A 19,053-nucleotide genomic window follows, 5' to 3' on the forward strand; every position below is an offset into this window, starting at 1 on the left:
ATTCCAAATAGTATCAAAGTATTTTGATTCTAGTTATACCTCTGGACTTGCGTTGCTTCGCGGCACTTTGAGAAACCCTGGTCTATAATAGGGGTGTGATGGCCAGCATACATATTTCCCCTGGAAACTTGTTTCATTTGCGGGGAATGTAAACCTATTTGAAAAGCGTGCAGTCACATCTCTAATATGTACAGAGATGTGACTGCACTGATGTTAACACACCACTTGATGATCTGACTGGAATAAGACGAAATAAGATCTGGCTGATTTGGACTACCTAGAAAATATGATTTGGCTGGGAATGAGTTGAACCCCAGCATCCGTATGTTGGGGAAAACCTCAGCAGAAATGCGCAGGTCTTGTGAGCTTGTCGATCGGCTATTTTCAGCGAAAGCTTTCCCCTCTGTAACAGAAAATACACTAGCATAGAACCCTGAGGGACTCCGCTCAAACATATAGGGTTTTATAAGCCCGTATCATAGTCGGGTCCGCGGTGGAAGGCTTTACACCGCGGTGTAGTCTTTTCGAGTCTTTTTGAGTCATGAAACTACAACGTTACATCATTCCTCAGGTGTAGAGCTTTCCACCGCGAGTTCCAACACATCTCTCTGTTTTTACTATCAGACAGACAGGCTCTACACCCCGTTCACTGATTGGTCGACCTGAACCGGTCTAGACGGGGTAAAGGACTTCACCGTGGGCCGTGACTATGATGGCCTGCACTTATTTTCTGACTTGAGGTGGAAAGCTTTCCACCTCAAATTTGCGGTGGATAGGTCTCCACCGTAGACTCTGATACGGGCTTAAGTGGTTAATGCAGGCCATAAAATGAAATAAAAAGTCTAGTGTTTGTGCGCTTGCTTTAGAATAAACGTGATGCATTCGTTTTCCTTTTATCTTTTTGTTCCCTTTTCCCCTCCTTTCTCCTGTGGAGAGAAATCCCCCTCCAGCACCGTGGCTGCAAATTAGTCCTTGGATACCATCTAGAAGTTAATTTGCGCCTCACGGCTTGCAACCCACTCACTAACTAACTAACTGACAGATAAGGGTTGGATAATTCAATCCACGAGCTATTTCCATTTGTTCCTATGCTTATTGGCTCCTGTCATGCGGTATATTGAAAGGAATGAGAACTCCAACAGCGACCTGCTGCTCGCCGTTGAGTTCACGATCCCTTGCGTAATAATATCCACCTTCCACTGTGGCAAACATGGGCAGCTGGCGATGAGAAAAACAAGCATCTATAGGTGAAAACTAACAATGAAAAATAACGTGGCAATTAAAAATGAAGATGAGAAACACAACACAATTCAACAGTTTAAAGTTTCAGTTTAAGAACGAAAAAAGAAAATAATTAACACAAACTAGAATTAAATCATTTAAAAGTAAGTTTTCACTTAAACCATTAAAAGTGGGAAAGTTTCTAAAACTCTAGAGCTGCTATTTTAGGCTAATGTTCCCCATCACTCAAAGATTTGGCCCCTGCTGAAGACCCCTGGTATACACAGGGTTCTCACATTCATGAAATTCCTGGAAATATTTTGAAATTAGAAAAATATTTTTCCAGTACTGGAAAAGTTTTGGAATTGATCAAGGGTCCTGGAAGGTCCTGGAATAGTTATGCATTGTCTTTGGTTATTGATTTTGTTAATACCTCTGAAATGACAAATTAAACATTGGCCAAATTGTCAAATATAGGCAGAAATTGTGAAAATAGCAGATAGATCGGCTATTTTCACAATAAAACAGTATTATACAAAATTCCTCTACTCTTAAGCCCTTTGCACACTGGCGCGTTTAACCGCACGGATAAAACGGACAATATAATTTTTTGAAAAGAAAACAATGATTCTCTATGACCTCATGCACACCGGCTCCGAATTAGCCGTGCGATGAGTGGCTGCCGCCGTGCGTTTTTTTCTCGATCGAACCCAGTTCGATTCGTGCGTCATGTCGCATGCGGTAAAAAACTCATCACTCCTTTTATGACTCCTTTTTGGATCCGCAGCGCCGATTCCGCACAGCCTTGCACACCAAATCCAATGCGTTTTATTCATGCCGCAAACGAAAAAAACGCAACTGTCCTGTGTGCAAAGGGCTTTAGTGCTCGTCAGGGTGCCGAGGTCCACAGTTAAAATATGATTATTTCGGGGGTCACGGCCTGAAAGGTTGAGAACCACTGGCATACACTACCTGTCTTTGGGCATTGCGCATAGGAGATCGGGTTAAATATTCTGGAAAAGTTTTGGAAATTAATTGATAAAGATGTGTGGGAACCCTGTATACAGTAGTGTCTCACTGTCCGCTGGCCACTGTGTGTGTGTGTGTTTCCCCAGGATCGGTCTGCTGCTCCTGGACCAGCCTCTGGACAGGGAGACCGTTGACCAGTATCGACTTATTGTCACCGCCTCTGATGGATATCCTGGAGGGGTGAGACACGCACGCACACACACGCACGCACACACACACACACACACACACACCACATTGTCCTTTTACCCATGCATGTGACTTCTCAAAGTTAAAGTCCCTTTGCCACATGTCCCCATGTGTGCTTGGAACGCATTATTACACATTATTACTATGACCATTATTTTATTCTTTAACTATTAACTCTTTTATTGCTAAACGAGTGCTCGCTCTTTGTTTCGCGTGTCCGCCACGCCATAACGTATTTTTTTTTTTTTTTTTTTCGTTTTACCTGTCTGAGCACTTTAAGCAGATGAGGCGTGTACAGTAGCAGCAGCTCCTCAAATCTGGAGCGCACATAAACAGTAATGGCGGGATCACTTCTTTGGTGGTTTTCTCAGCCTGGATCTACTTTCTCTTTTTAGTCTGAAAACTGATGCAAAAAGAGGGGGAGGAGGAGCCTCTGGCTCCGTAATGGCGGCCCCCAATACTGTCGTGGGCGATGCAGCTTTATTTTACACAAGACCGTGACTGTAAACAACCTAAAACATAAACATGGCGGCAAAAGAGTTAAAAAAAATAGCAGATTTGCAAGCTCACAGCAAGCTTGTAGATCTTCTTTTTTTGAAAAATCATGAAAAACAACAACAACACTTACCGTACCTTTAAATCCTTAGAATCTAGAAATCCTTGGAAGTATTTTTCTCCCCTCCAAGAAGCCCCATAGAGGAGACTCTTATCTTGCTCCTCTATCGTTGCCCTCATTTAGCATTCCAGGATCTATGAATATGTACACATGTGATCCTCCAGAGTTTGGGTATAATCCAACAAGTACCCACAGAGAACATTTTGAACAGAAACACCAAACACATGGAGGTTTCCCCACAAGGAAACGCACATGTATTTAATTCAAAGTCTGTACAGAAGCAGAGGAATAAAACATATCCACACCGGCGATGAAAACTGAATCACCAGAGGGATGGGATATCTAAAGTAAAGGCATGGATTTGATCATAATTCCCACCCCCGCCCCTACAGTATGTTCCCAGCAAATCCAACTCTGGTTAGCTTCATGAAAAAAAGGTAGTCGAGGTAAAACTAAGAAAAAAGGTTTTGTCATAACTTTAAGTTTTAATTGACGAAATCAACACTGCGGATCGGTTTCAGATAAGGTTCTCAGAACTTAATTTGGGTCCTGCTCAGGTGTTGGCGCTAACATTTAAAACAAGACGTTTATTCGAAAATAGCCTATCCGCATTGCTAGTGGTTGTGGTTTTAAGGGAAATCATCTGCATGCGTGTATGCAAGCACTTGTGTTAAGAGATGCAGCACCCTCTAGGTGCTGTGTCTGTATGTGCGCCTGGTGAGAGAGAGAGAGAGAGAGAGAGAGAGAGAGAGAGAGAGAGAGAGAGAGAGAGACAATCAGCATCAGTGGTGGTGACAGCTCATCAGCTAATGTTCATTACCTCTCACAACATGTTGAAAAGACCTCAATACATTACACACACACACACACACACACACACACACACACACACACACACACACACACACACACACACACACACACACACACACACATGCACAAACGCACACACAGCTGCGTGGGAGACTGGGCCGGTCCAGGTCAAGTCTGATTAAATTAGGGCAGTTTATATGATTATCAGTTAGACTTGAGATGGAGGGTGCCAGCATTCATGTGCTGTTACGTACGTGTGTGTGTGCGTGCGTGCGTGCGTGCGTGCGTGTGTGCGTGTGTGTGTGTGTGTGTGTGTGTGTGTGTGTGTGTGTGTGTGTGTGTGTGTGTGTGTGTGTGCCTAAGTTTATTCACATGTGTGTGCATGTTGTGTTTTGATTGATTGGAGGTTTTAACAGAGCCATACAGCAGCCAACAACTCCTGGCTTGTGTTGTTGCAGGATCCCAGATGGGGTGGGGACTCACAGGAGAGGCTATAGATCCCTGGGGTTTTGTTTACTTAAGTAAAAGTATCAATGCTGCAGTGTAGAAATACGCTGCTACAAGTAAGAAATTATCGGTATCAAAATGTACTTAAAGTACCAAAAGTAGAAAGTACTCATTGTGTGGAATGTCCCATTTCACAAGTTTTCAGATGTATAAAATGCATAGATATGTTTTAAAAATATCAGATCTACTGTACAAGCTTAGCTGAGCTTAAAGATTTCTGCTCTTTTCAAATTGGCCGAAATGTACTGTACCGTTGTTTCCTTTGGCACATTGGCAAATTTCACCCAGGTCTTTTCATCTCACTCACATCACTTTCTCTGCTGACCTCACTCAGCAACGAAACATGAATAAAAAATCTCAGGAGGCAAGCAGTGATCACCCCACATTGCAGGCGCTTTTTGAGAGTGAACAAATAAGAAGACACGTGTGACATGTGTGATCTGGGCAGCTTGCCCCAGGAAATGAGCCTAGCTCAATAGGGAACAACGGTATATAGGGCTGCAGTGTTAAATTAATAATTGCAGTGGTGGAGTAAAAAGTACAATATTTGCCTTTGAGAGGTAGCGGAGAAGTAAAAGTATACAGAAAATGGGATAATACTCAAGTAAAGTAAAAATACCTCAACATTATACTAGGAGTAAATGTACTTGGTTACCACTAGGGAGTAGACACAGGAGGAACACAGCAAGTAAAAGTACTTACTAGTTAGTTACTGCTCGTCAAAGGGCTCAAACGGAGAGAACAGCATAGAAGTCTTAATCTCAACACAATGAGGTTATACCATGGCCAGAAAGACAGACTGACCTTAATGTGGATAGAGGGGATTGTAGCGAACAGCACTTTTCACCTGTGTGTGTGTGTGTGTGTGTGTGTGTGTGTGTGTGTGTGTGTGTGTGTGTGTGTGTGTGTGTGTGTGTGTGTGTGTGTGTGTGCTTGTGCGAGCGACATCTTGTCACCGCAGGACATTATTAGCTGACCCCTGTGGGCTTAAGGTCACTGCCACGAAGAACAGAGTCACGGTCACATAGAGAACAGAGTGGGCTGTACAGTATTTTTTGGAGTGTGTGTGTGTGTGTGTGTCTGTTAGTGATTCATATACTTGTGAGGGCCAAATATCCCTTCAATTTAAGAACTTTGAACTTTTTCGGTACTCGAAGTCAGTCTATGTTGGAAGTCCAGGCCAGCGATCCGGCCAGCGATCCGGGCCAAGAAAGTTTTTTTTTAACCCATTTTTTTCACCCGGTGCCAATTATCTGGCAGGATGTAATCCTGGGCGCTACACTCCCTCTGCCAACCTGGGGAGAGCAACGGACTGACCTCATGCTTCCTTCTATGCATGAGGAGTCCAAGCCACTTTTCACCTGACAGGGGGGAGTTTCCCCAGTTGGACGTAGCGCGTGGAAGGAACAGGTTATTCCAACCAGTTCCTCTCCCCTCCATCAGACGCCCGCCTCGCAACTCAAGGCGTTGTGAGCATGTAGATCTGCTATTTTCACAATAGGCCCGTCACGTGATATACAAAATGTAAATGTATCTTTACCTGTCGCCTTCAGACTATACCCACACCTCCCTTTACCTTCCCGCTCGCCTGACTATTAGACGCGTCATTCACTTTGCTGTCTGAAAAGCCCTTTAGTATTGCAATTACAGTAGGAGGGGGAAAAAAAGGTCCAGATTAGGAATAGCCATTGGAAAATTGATCGTAAAATTGCTGCTTCTGAAATGTCGATTCCCTCACAAGCATAGTAATACAAACGTGTGTGTGTGTGTGTGTGTGTGTGTGTGTGTGTGTGTGTGTGTGTGTGTGTGTGTGTGTGTGTGTGTGTGTGTGTGTGTGTGTGTGTGTGTGTGTGTGTGTGTGTTTGTGCGTGCGACGTGCGCATACTTGTTGTCCGTGCTTACATGAGTGTGTGTGCATGTTGGTGGGGTGATGTGGCACTCATTCTCTGAGAGCTAGACAGAGAGAGAGGGAGAGAGAGAGAGAGAGAGAGAGAGAGAGAGAGAGAGAGAGAGAGAGAGAGAGAGAGAGAGAGAGAGAGAGAGAGAGAGAGAGAGACATGGGTGGCATGATATCGTCGTTGTCGGGTGGAAACCTCGTATCTCCAAGTTTCAAATTTGTATGTTTTTTTTCGCAAAATAAAGCCCTGCTTCATCATACAAGGCCGTCGCACAAAACTAGTGAAAACTGCAGATCTACAAGGCACACTACGCCCCGCGATGCGAGGCGTTGTGTGCTTGTAGATCGGCTGTTTTCACTAGTTTAGTTCATTTTTCTTAAATGATAAAAACGAACGGTTTTGGACATACAAGGTTTTCACCCGACAACGACGATATGTAATTAGAACAGAACTTCTGTAACCATGGGAACTTGACAAGTGGAGGGGAGCAGCCCTCCCTCCCTCCCTCCCTACTAATCCTCTTTGAACACACACACACACACACACACACACACACACACACACACACACACACACACACACACACACACACACACACACACACACACACACACACACACATATACACACACACACACACACATACACACGCGCTCAAAACAGAATGGAATGTTGTGTTTCTTTGACGTCATGGCGCTCGGATGAGCAGTCACACGAGGGCTGTGTCGGCAGCGCGTGAAATGAACGTGTCTCCCCTCTGTGTCTCTGAGCTGTGAGATCTCTCTGCCGTTGTTCTTCTCGTCTTGCCGTGCGTCGGTTCTGTTGCCGTGACGATATATCTCTGCCAGGCAGTGGTGGAAAAAGTATTGAGAAGTTTTACTTAAAGACCCAATGAAATGACTATTTTGGGTATTTTATTTTGAAGTTTCAGTTTGAAAAGGAAGCCTGTGTGTTTCTGAACCTATCCGAGGGGACCAGCCCTTCAGGCAATGGGATTTAAAATCTGAGTAATGGGAGTAATGGGAGCCAGCAATGGGAAACAAACAGTCAAATGTAATCAAAGGTTCATTTATATTCAAAAACTCTATCTATGTCATCACTTTTTAAGAATGGCCTATTTAGGGACCTTTGATATACAAAAAAAATGTTTATTTTCTATTTTGTTGGCATCTAGTGTTAGCTATGGCCATAATTATCACTACAGATATGCTCTAAAAGTGTGAAAAACATGTTTTTGATTTCACCCCGTCTTTAAGTAAAACTATCAATTCTGCGATGTAGAAATACTCTGTTACGAGTAAAAGTCCGGAAGTAAAAGTACACAAGTATTGGTGTCAAAATGTACTTAAAGTACCTAAAAGTATAAAGTACTCAGTATGCAGATTGTCCTGTTTCACAAAAGTGCTTAAGTAAATGTACTTAGTTACTTTACACCGCTGCTGCCATGATGATTGCTGCCACAATTCTGACTGTTGATTTTGTTCGAAGACCCTTTGAGGAGAACTTTGAGTGAGCAACTTAGAATAAGCAAGATAATCACATGCAGTAGAACACAGAGAGATCGCGTTAGTGCCTATACAGTAATCTAGGATCCCAGGTACATCAAGAACCTATAACATCCAAGTCTGAACGATAATACTATGGAAGTAGCGATCTGAACATTGAAACTATGTGGGATCCCGTGTTATCTGTTTAGATAACACGCTATCTAAATTACATTGTGATCAAGAAAATAAACGTGACAACGAGTGACAAAGATTACGTCTGCCTGGTAGCATTCGTCTTTGTCTTTTCATTGGCGAGCATCTCTCTCTCTCTCTCTCTCTCTCTCTCTCTCTCTCTCCTCCAGGCAGGTGCTAACATAGACATCAAGGGGGCTTGAGCCCCTGTCCTCTTATCCATCTGTAAAAAGTGCCCTTTCCAGACCATAAATGCAGTTTTAACTATGGTGAAATAAATGCAAATGCCCTCTTTCCATGCCGTACCTGAAGGCAGCATTCAAGAGAGTTACCTTGTCCAAACTATCTTGAATTTGAATGCAGCGTCTAATAATTGCCCTTTCTGCATAGAAAGCCATGACATACGCCACATCTCCAGTATTGACTTGATATTCTTAGTTCAGTGTGGTATCAAGCACTGAAAATAGCCGACCTCCAAGCTCACAACGCGTCGCAGGGCAACGCGTTGTGAGCTTGGAGGTCTGCTATTTTCGATATTTTCACCAAAAGGCCCTTTTAGAAATGTCAGCCCCCTGCCTCTCTAACATTCTCTGCAGGTCCCTGCTCTCCTCTCTGTCTCCGTCACTCACTCTCACTCTCTCTCTCTCTCTCTCTGTCTGTCTCTCTCTCTCTCTCTCTTTCTCTCTCTCTGACTCTCCCTCTCTGACGAGCTGACACATGATTAACAGCAGCCCGTGGCTTCCAGCTGGGTTTGTCACTTGAAAGGGCCTGCGTGTGTGAGGAGCTAGCGCACAGCCCAAGGCTACGAGGAGGAGAGTTCACTTCACACTGAACAGAACCATGTCTCTTTCCCCAGTTTCTCCATGAGAGATAAATAAATAAATGCAGCCTCATTAATCAGCCTCAGTCTGACGGTGGGCCGGTGCGTTGCTGCTGCAGCAGCAGCAGCAGCAGCAGCAGCAGGAGCAGTGGGATGCTTAGTGTTACACAGGTAGGAGTGACCCCCGCCCCGCAACCCCAGCGAGGACCACCTAAATGACCTTATAGGGCAGAGGTTCTCAGCCTGTGGGTCACGAAATTGCATTGCATTTGTTTATTTTTATTTTTTTACTTCCTAGGATCGCATTCGCGAAAATGCACGTTTGACCCCAAGACCAACCCCATCTTTCATGCATGTTTGTTTACATTTGAAGAAAACATGATGGCTGCTATCTCGGGAAAATCGCGTGCACATTAAAAACAAAATCATGTCAGTTCAGACATTCGGTTCCATTTTTTAAGGGCAGCAAATTAGTTAAGTTCTACACCTGTACTCAGTAAGTAAGTACATTTTATTTATATAGCACTTCTCACAGAGAAAGACTCACAAAGTGCTTGACATACAATAAAAATACAACGATGAAAGTAACTGTACAATAAAACTAAAAAACAACAGACATATTACATACAGGACAAAATCAAAAACCAAATTCAGCAAAAGCATTTCTGAACAGACACCCCAGTAGCCTATAAGGAAGCTATCCATCACGTTTTATGTAGCGTGATGGAATACAGCAGCATGCATGCTTTTAGGAGGGAAGGTGAGCCACAAAGTCACATTTTAACAGACCTGTGGCCTGAAGGAGTTTGACTCCCCAGCCAATGTTGTTTTTGACTGCAAATTTTGATTTAGTTTTAGTCTAATTTTAGTCGGCTCATCATTTAAAAAATCTCCTGATAAATTTGTATGGAATTGTTACTGAACATTTGCATACACATTAAGTTGATGGGTCTTGATTTAATTTGATCAATCTTTTCACTCATTGATTGGGGAATATAATTCTCTACCCGATCAATGTTTACATTTACATTTTGGTTACACATTTTTACCCCAATAAAATGATGCTGGGGACAGTGTTGATTTTGTCGACTAAAACTATGACGAAAAATGTTTGTCGACTGCGCTTTTTTCACTAACGAAAGCGAAATAAAAACGAAATAAAAACTAAGCTGTGATGACTAAAACTAAGACTAAATATATTGACAATTTCGTCAACAAAATAAAAACTAGACTAAAACGTTAGTGGGGGACTAGTGGAGAAGAGAGTCATTTTATGTTTGGTTGCTCTCAGGTGTTGCTTGATGAAAATAGCAGATCTACAAGCTCACAACGCGTCGCTTGTAGATCTGCTATTTTCAGCACGCAACCAAGTGTAAAATCAGTCATTATGATGCCATCAAGGCCTGACAAAATACATTTTAGTTGACTAAATCAACTGTAGATTTAGTCGCCTAAAAACTTATGATATTTAGTCGACTAAAATTAGACTAAAACTAAATCAAAATTTGCAGTCAAAAGGGAATATGCCGTGGTTAAATCACAACAAGCAAGTATAGAATAGAGATGGGACGATTATGAAAATGTCATATCACGATTATTCTGACCAAAGAAATCGCGATTTACGATATTATCACGATAATCGAAATATCGCCAACATCCATTAACCTGGGGGGGGGGTGGGGGGGGGGGGGGGGCGGGACATTTGCCCAAAAAATAGCTGATCTACAAGCTCACAACATTTTTTTTGGCAAAGATATTTGGTAGAGAGTGAAAAGAAAAGACTGTATCAAGTACGTATATTATAAGTACGTTTTACCAATAGAGGGTTTAAATGGTACCGGATATGCAGCTCGGCAAATAAAAAGGTGAATCGATCCCAGTGCATGACGGAGGACGATATCACGATCAAATTAAATCTCCGCGATACGATTATCGTGAGTGTGTTTTTTTTTATCTCGACAAACGATAATATAATCGCTTATCGTCCCATCCCTAGCATAGAATCAATACGGTATTTATGTAACGCGTTGCAAATGACATTTCTCGGAAAACCTTCTTTTGTTATTTGCAAGTGTCCAGAGGACACTCCTCCTCCTCCGCGCCACGCCAGATAAACACCTCCCATAAGACGCCCGCTCGCTCGCTCGCCCGTTTGAAGTGGTCCTGGACTGATGAGGCGTTCCAGAGGAGGACGGCGGGGGGAAATGACCTAGTTAACCCATTTAGGCCCAGAATTATTGAATGCTTTAGCTATTGAAAAATAGCAGATATACAAGCTCACAGCGAGCTTGTAGATCCGCTATTTTTTTTTAAATCATGAAGATTTGTTCAAATCAAATAAATATTTTTAAAGGGAACATTTGTAACTAAAATATTTGCTTCTGGGGGGGGGGGGGGGTCCCTGATATAATATTTTGAGATGGGGGTCCATGGCCAAATACACATCATTTTGGGGTTCCTTCACATGAAAAAGTTTGAGCACCGTCGACAAAGAAACATGATCTTTAAAAAAAAAAAAAAAAAACCCTTAGAAGGATTCAGAAGACACCTATAGAATCGGGTCAAAATATTCCAAAAATTGCACAGATTTTCATGATTTTTCAAAAAATAGCAGATCTACAAGCTCGCAGCGCGGCACTCGGTGCCGCGCTGTGAGCTTGTATATCTGCTATTTTTTTAATAGCTAAAGCATAAAATAATACGCAATGATGCGTACCCGGTCTAACTGATTTAATGTCACCTTCAATCTTCTCGCCCCCCCTCCCCCTCGCCGCATGTCCTCTCCGGGGGGACCAGAGTGCCATTGTCGCCCTCGCCTCTCTCTGTTCCATCTTCTGAAACGCTACATAATCAGCTCTTTCACGGATGGACCGACACAGCCAGCAGACCGGTTGTCCGCGAGCTTGATCTCCCGTCCCCCCATCACTTTCATTTGGTGGTGTATTGGGTCGGGTGGGGGTGGGGGGAGTGGCGGGTTGGGGTGATTTTACTTTTCTGTCCGAATTGGACTAGGACTAGGCAGTGGTGTAAAGTACATTTACTTAAGTACTGTACTTAAGTACAATTTTGATGTATTTGTACTTAACTTGAGTATTTCCAATTTTCAATACTTTTACTTCTACTCCACTACATCTTGGATCCAAATAATACACTCCATTTACTCCACTACATTTATTTGAAAACTTTAGTTACTAGTTATTTTGCAGATATTACATTATAATATTATAAAACATACCTTAACCACTTTAGCCCTATTTTTACCTTGAATATTCAAAAATAGCCGATCTACAAGCTCACAACGCATCACATCACAATTCCTTGTGAGCTTGTAGATCGGCTATTTTCAAACATTTTGTACTTTTACTTTTGGTACTTTAAACTAATTTTGATGCTAATACGTTTGTACTTTTACTCAGGTACATTTAGAATTTTGTACTTTACTTGTAACAGAGTATTGTGTGTGTGTGTGTGTGTGTGCGTGTGTGCGTGTGTGCGTGCGTGCGTGCGTGCGTGTGCGCACAGGGATGTGGGCGAGTATATATTATCCAGCGTTTCTTTTGGTAAAGTAGTTCTGACCTAAAAGCACTGATCACGAACGATGAGTTGGGAGATCACAGGCCAATTTGTATGGGTCGCACATCATCTAATGTTTTGTTTAGTTTTTACGTTTTATAGTTTATTGTTGTTTCAAAAGATTTACATTTTTCCCCCAAAAAATTATACAGGATTCCATCTTTACCATCTTCAGCTTTGTGTGTGTGTGTGTGTGTGTGTGTGTGTGTGTGTGTGTGTGTGTGTGTGTGTGTATGTGTATGTGTATGTGTATGTGTATGTGTATGTGTGCGTGTGCGTGTGCGTGTGTGTGTGTGCTTTTAATTAACCACCAACCTGATCATACAACAGCGTCACACAAAAGCATCAAAAGTAGCAGATCCACAAGCTTTGAGCTTGTAGATCTGCTGCTTTCGAATCCTGAAAAGTTACAGTTTCTGGAGCCGACAGAGACGATATGCTACTATAAAAGAGTGAACTCTGGCTCTGCTGGTGGTGTAAAGCCCTATCCCCTGGTCTCCTCCCACTGCAGGCTTAATTGAGAGAGAGTTCACAGAATAGTAATACACAGCTTCCATTTGGGAAATGTGAACATTCCACTCCCTGCATCTGCTCAGAGTTCCATGGCTGTGTGCAATGTGAGATCTATTGGTGGTGGTCAACCCTTCCCCTGAGGAGAAAATATGGATGAGGGCATTTCCACCCACAACATTTGAGCTAGGAGAATATAAAAATGCTAATGAACGGCTTAAATCTGGGTGAAAGTGAAGAATTGGCTTCCTCACGCCCTTCGTAATGCCAATGCCCACGTGCAAGTTCAGATCGATTGGGTCAAACTATCCTATCAAACGAGGGTCCTCATCCATAAATGGATGAGGACACTCATAGGAAAAACAGAAGCCTGATGGTCAACAAATGTCCTGAAAAAAGGTTAGATGAGAGCACATCCCCATAGTTTTTAAAGCACTTGACTCAAAAATAATGAGGTAAAGAAAAAAGGAACGCCCGCACAGTCTGCACGCGATAAACTGCTCTCCTGTCTTTTGGTATTCATTTATCCAAAAGTGAACAATGTTTGGCCGATCAGGTTACAGGCGCATGGTCCTTAAGTAGGTCAGAGTCAGTGGGTGTCATCACTCAATAAGTTAATAAACTAATAGGTAGGCTGCAATTCTCAGAGGTTACCCTCCCAAAAAATCAATTAAAGGGCCATACTTATGAACAAAAAAAAACTGACCCTAACCCTGAAACATCTTTTTGTGGATATGACGTTTTGGCACAAAGTAGTAAAAGAAGAGATCAATTCCAAGTAGAAGCCACTTCATCTTGGAGTAATGCAGCAGTCCCACGTTTCCAAACATGCAAGCATTATGCAAGAGATAGTTTGATCTTACTAAATAAAAGTAAATTCAGATGGAGAGAGAAGAAGGGGGGAAAGAATGGAAATGTTCTTAAGTACCGCTGCGCTGTTCATTGAAGCTCCTCACACTTCTTCTGCAGTGATGCTTCTTGGCCTCACACACGTAGCGATTAATCACTGCATCCAGCATGAGAAACTCAGGGAATAGTTTGGTCCAAGTGAAATCCATCATTCCGCAGGATTTCCTCAGTCAAGGTGGTCGTGGCGAAAAGAGGTGAGCAGCCTCGAAAGCGCCGGGGGAACTTGGTGGCGTCGCCGTTCGCAATACATTTCTCGCGACCTGAACCTACCCAACATGCATAAAACAATTATAGGTAATCGGGGGACTGAGGTGGGCAAAGGTCAGAAGAATTGGTACACCGTACCTGTGAGTACCGGCCCACTTCAACAACTGTCTTGCTCGATAACGTTAAACACATTTCGTCCAAAACTGTTACTTTTGACCCATTTAAGGGCTTTGCGCACAGGCCCGTTGGTCCCATCCTAATTTACAGTACACTTTAAGACAGAATAAGACATAATAAAGCTATAATAAGAAATAATGTGTTGGTAATTAGAACTAATATGTTTTATTAGACAGAAACAAAGACAAAATAGCAGAAAGAGTGGATACATTCTCTGGCACCTGCCGCGGAACTGCCGTGGCAGGTACCACCGCACGACCGGCAGTTCGAACGGCAGTTGCACTGCATTGCCGGCGATAGGCCTGGCAGTTCGACCGGTAGTCCGGGCAGTAGGATCGCGTCGCGGTAAACTGCCGGTCTGTGCGGTGGTGGCTGCCACGGCAGTTACCATGGATGCCAGTCCTACCTACTGTTCCGTGCGGCGGCCGCCGGTCCTATCACCGGCGATGCAGCACGACTGACGGTCGAACTGTCGGTCGGCAGGTGCCGGTGCCAGAGAATGTATTCTCTTTCTGCTACTCTGTCTTTGTGTCTGTCTAATAAAACATATTAGTTCTGATTACCAACACATTATTTCTTATTATGGCTTTATTATGTCTTATTCTGTCTTAAAGTGTACTGTAAATTAGGATGGGACTGCGTTTTTTTCCATTTGCTGCATGATTTAAACGCATTGTATTTGGTGTGCAATGTAGTGCGGAATCCTCACTGCGGATCCGAAAAGGAGTCATAAAGTCAATGAGTTTTTACTGCATGCGAAAAGACGCACAAATCGAACTGGGGAAAAAAAACGCACTGCCGCAGCCACTTGTCGCACGGCAAATTCGGAGCAGGTGTGCATGAGGTCATAGGGAACCATTGGTTTCTTAAAAAAAATTAAATTGTCCGTTTTTTTTTTTTCGTGCGAAAAATCGCGCCTGCCTGCAAAGCCCTTAAAGGAGTAGTTCACCCCCAAAATGACTTTTTTTCTATTGATTACTCATGCCATGGAGAGTAGAGTTCAATAATATTTTTTGGTTTTTGTCGCATTCCTAAGACAAAAATGTGATAACAATAAATTTACCCCCATTGATTCCGGATGGTGACCCGTTTCGAAACGGGTCACCATCCGGAATCAATGGGGGTAAATTTACTCAAATCAAATTTTTGTCTTAGGAATACGACAAAACCCAAAAAATATTATTGAACTCTACTCTCCATGGCATGAGTAATGAATAGAAAAAAAGTCATTTTGGGGGTGAACTACTCCTTTAAAGCCGATATGGCATCGGTGTCATTTTAACAATGGCTATTCAAAAATAGCAGATCTACAAGCTTGTGCATCTGCTATTTTTGAAAAAGAACGCATTTTCAACATAATATTATTATTTGTCGATCTGTCATTGAGTTTTGTGTGTGTGTGTGTGTGTGTGTGTGTGTGTGTGTGTGTGTGTGTGTGTGTGTGTGTGTGTGTGTGTGTGTGTGTGTGTGTGTGTGTGTGTGTGTGTGTGTGTGTGTGTGTGCGCGCGTGTGTGTTTTTTTTTTCTCCAGACGTCGACCACCACAGTGCTCATGGTGGTCACTGACGTGAACGATAATGACCCCACGTTTGACCCCACGCGACCCACCAACCTGACGGTCGTAGAGGAGGAGGCAGGTGTGTTCGTGGGTCGAGTCACGGTGAGTAACACTGTCTGTCCCTTCATTCCTTTTGTATTGTTTTCATTCAAACAGGTTGTTCGAACAATATCGTATCCACACTACAAGTGACCAGTAAGACTCCCTAATCGGGAGATAAGCGACGGTCAGGTCGCAGCGTGATTTTAGGGCAAAATGTGTTGTGGAGCAGTGTCCAAAAATGTGTTTGAAAAAAATCGGCCTGATGGTGGTGCTATATGGGACAGATCCATGTTGATGATATGAGTGTAGACATAATGTGTACCGATTTGCGTGATTTTAAGGCAAAATGTGCAGGGCCAGTGTCCAAAAATGTGTTTGGAAAAATTGGCCTGATGGTGGCGCTATATGGGACAGATCCATGTTGATGACATGAGTGTAGACATACTGTGTACCGATTTGCTTGATTTTAGGGCAAAATCTGTAGGAGCCGCCGAGGCGGACGCGTGGGTACCGTCCCCGGCTCTCCCGGTCGCTCGTAGTCCGAGTTTCGGCATTTGAAATCATGGGACTATGGTCAATGTATATGCTTTGGCTATTAAACGTGATCTAACGTTTCACATTTAATTAGCCGTAGACAATCTGTATAATTGTGATATTGAGATAATTGATTTGGACGTTTAAAAGATACCAGGCGGTTTAAAAGATCCTATGGTACCACGTCAATACAGCATGGAATTGTGGACAAAATCTTATCCAACGATAACAAAATATTACACGTTTTGGGTCTGAGAGAATAAATCTCATCAAAGTGTGGTCCGTGGCTCAAATGCTGAATAAATAATGGACCTTGATGTGAAAAGGGTTGAAAACCACTGGGTTAAGGGGAGGATTCTTGGCTTCTTCCATTTCTTGCACAATAACTTGTTTTTGTTTGATATGCATTGTTTCTGTTTTATTTAACAATGTGCTAATACATACATGAACAAAGCTACATTGGGGCAGATATGTCTCTGAGCAGCAGCAGCAGCAGCCATCCCTGTTGACTGGCCCTGGTTCAGCTCGGCCGGGCAGCAAGACTTTTTCTAATTACTATCGTAGATTAATTGCGTTTGCTGTTTGACAGTGGATTAATCACAGAAGGTTTCAGCCAGACATCCTGTGTGAGCGTGCATATACAGTATGTGCCAGCTCAACGGGAGGGAGACGCATGGAACATTCCTTCTTCTTACTGCCTTTGTGTAAGCTCACCGGAGGTAGGGTTGCCTTTTATCAAGTGCTCTCTGATGATGCAACAAGCAGTCGTCAGAATCATTGTTACGTAAATGAAAAAGTATATTCTTTGAGGGTATTTCGGGGGGGCTTTTGCCGAATTCAAGAGCACAGCTTTCACCATTGGAATTGCGTAACGGAACACACACATTGTTACATTCTATTGCGAGCGTAGGTCGCAGTTTAGCATTATATTAAGCCCATATCTAACAGGACTTCATATGGGAATGCCCATATACTGTATGGAGGCCACATCGGCCACATACTACACTAACAGAAGCCATATATGGCCAAAACGGATGGCCAAGACAGCCCATATCTGTGTGACTGGTTCTACAGACAGGGATCTCCATATATGGGTATAAAAGGGTATGATGTCAGATGTCATAGACATTATAGGACTTTCACATAACGAATAACTGAGTAGGCATGTTTGGGCTCTCACAGCATATCTCCATATACAGTACATGGATCTCCATTTATGTGTACCAGGGGTCTCCATATATGGGTAACTGGTCTGATATACATCACTGCCCAGATGTCCAAGACATGGTGCGACCTAGGTCACTTGTCACCCTGAGGCGTCTTACTAGTTGGTTTATTTCATCAGATGGTTGTAGTGCAGGTAATTGCAACAACCACCGATCTTGTGAAAAATGAAAACGGGACCGCCAAATATCCTAAACTTCTGCAATTCTTCCATCTGAGTTTTTGTCAGTTCAAACAAGGGAATCATGTGATGTTGATCCCCTTCCCCTATTGGCTCATACTAGGACATGACGTGTGTTTAGGCAGAAGAGTTCAGCATTGTGTTCCATCCATAGTGGGACTGAGTCTACTATTCAGGCCAGGAATCCCAAACCCACTCAGGCCACTTAGCCAGCTGCCAAATATTTAGATTTTTGTGCGTCCACCAAAGTGTTTTCCCCTGCTGAAAACACAAGGCTCTGTCCTAAAAGCTCCTCCAAACAGTACAAAATAATACAAACTCTGGGTGCCCATGATGAAAACGTCAGAGTGAATTTGCAGCGCAGAGCAGCCTGGCGTTTCCATTAAAGCGTAAATATGCCATGCTCCAGAAATTAACGCTTTTCAAAATTCACACTGCGCTCAGGAAAGAAGCACCTGGGTGGACACAGCTCCTTAGAGAGCAAAGAACTTTGCACTTTACTTATGAAGAGCTTATCGAAACAGGGTTACAAAGTAAACGTATACTGTACCAGGTAATACATGTGGATAGAAGAGGCAATAGAAATTAGTGGGTTTTTAGAAGTGATGTAAACGATGACACTGACTATTTTGACAGGTACTTTGGCAATGTAAGCGTATGTTTTCTCATGCCAAAGCTGAATTGAATTGAATTGAATTGAATTGAATTGAATTGAATTGAATTGAATTGATAGCCTTTTACTAGATCCTCAGGCAGGGCATTCTCAGAGCCTGAGTGCCCGGGCCGCAAAGGCCAGATTGACCAAATAGTTGAGGCAAGTTTTATGAGACGCCTATCATGGTCTAAAAGGGCTGCTCTCAGACATACGGGACCAGCACATCTACACTGTCCCTGGAGGCCTTGCCTTGCATGGCAGTGAAATCTTTAAATAAAGTTCACCGGCAACCAGTGAAGAGACATTAACCACCAAACAATATGATTTTCATGACGGTTGAAGACCTTCACGCGAGGGAGATTCTTGTGCTCTTTGCATAAGCATATCATCTTCTTTCTCGCTCAACAGTCAACAGCAGCACAAATTATAAGACATGAAACAGTGTATTTTTTCCTCTCTTCCGTTTATGTAATCTTTCATCTTTGATCCCCCTCCTTTCTTCTTTCTAAAAGTCACCCTCCAGTCACAAATGTTTTTCTTTTTCATCCTTTTTTCTACAGTTAACACATCTTGGAGACGTGACGACTTTGACTACTCAGTGTATGTTATAACCTTAACACCAGAGTAGCCTTTTCATCGCTTTACATTATTGCCAGTGGCGCTATTAAGTACATTAACTCAACTGTACTTATGTACAATTTTCAGTACTTTT

General features: G+C 42.9%; 1 protein-coding gene across 1 annotated transcript in view; it reads left to right on the plus strand.

Moving 5' to 3' along the window:
- LOC308296680 (protocadherin-15-like) overlaps positions 1–19,053 on the plus strand; it is a gene marked incomplete at both ends in the record, with an annotated part of 437,702 nt that overhangs the window by 205,103 nt on the left and 213,546 nt on the right. The window contains 2 exons of the mRNA XM_080740008.1: positions 2,337–2,430; positions 15,679–15,807. Of these exons, the coding sequence (XP_080596134.1) occupies positions 2,337–2,430; positions 15,679–15,807 (223 nt within the window). The remainder of the gene's footprint in view (positions 1–2,336; positions 2,431–15,678; positions 15,808–19,053) is intronic.

The sequence above is a fragment of the Nannobrachium achirus genome (genome assembly GCF_963921795.1).
Source record: "Nannobrachium achirus genome assembly, chromosome: 13".
Taxonomy (NCBI): Eukaryota; Metazoa; Chordata; class Actinopteri; order Myctophiformes; family Myctophidae; genus Nannobrachium; species Nannobrachium achirus.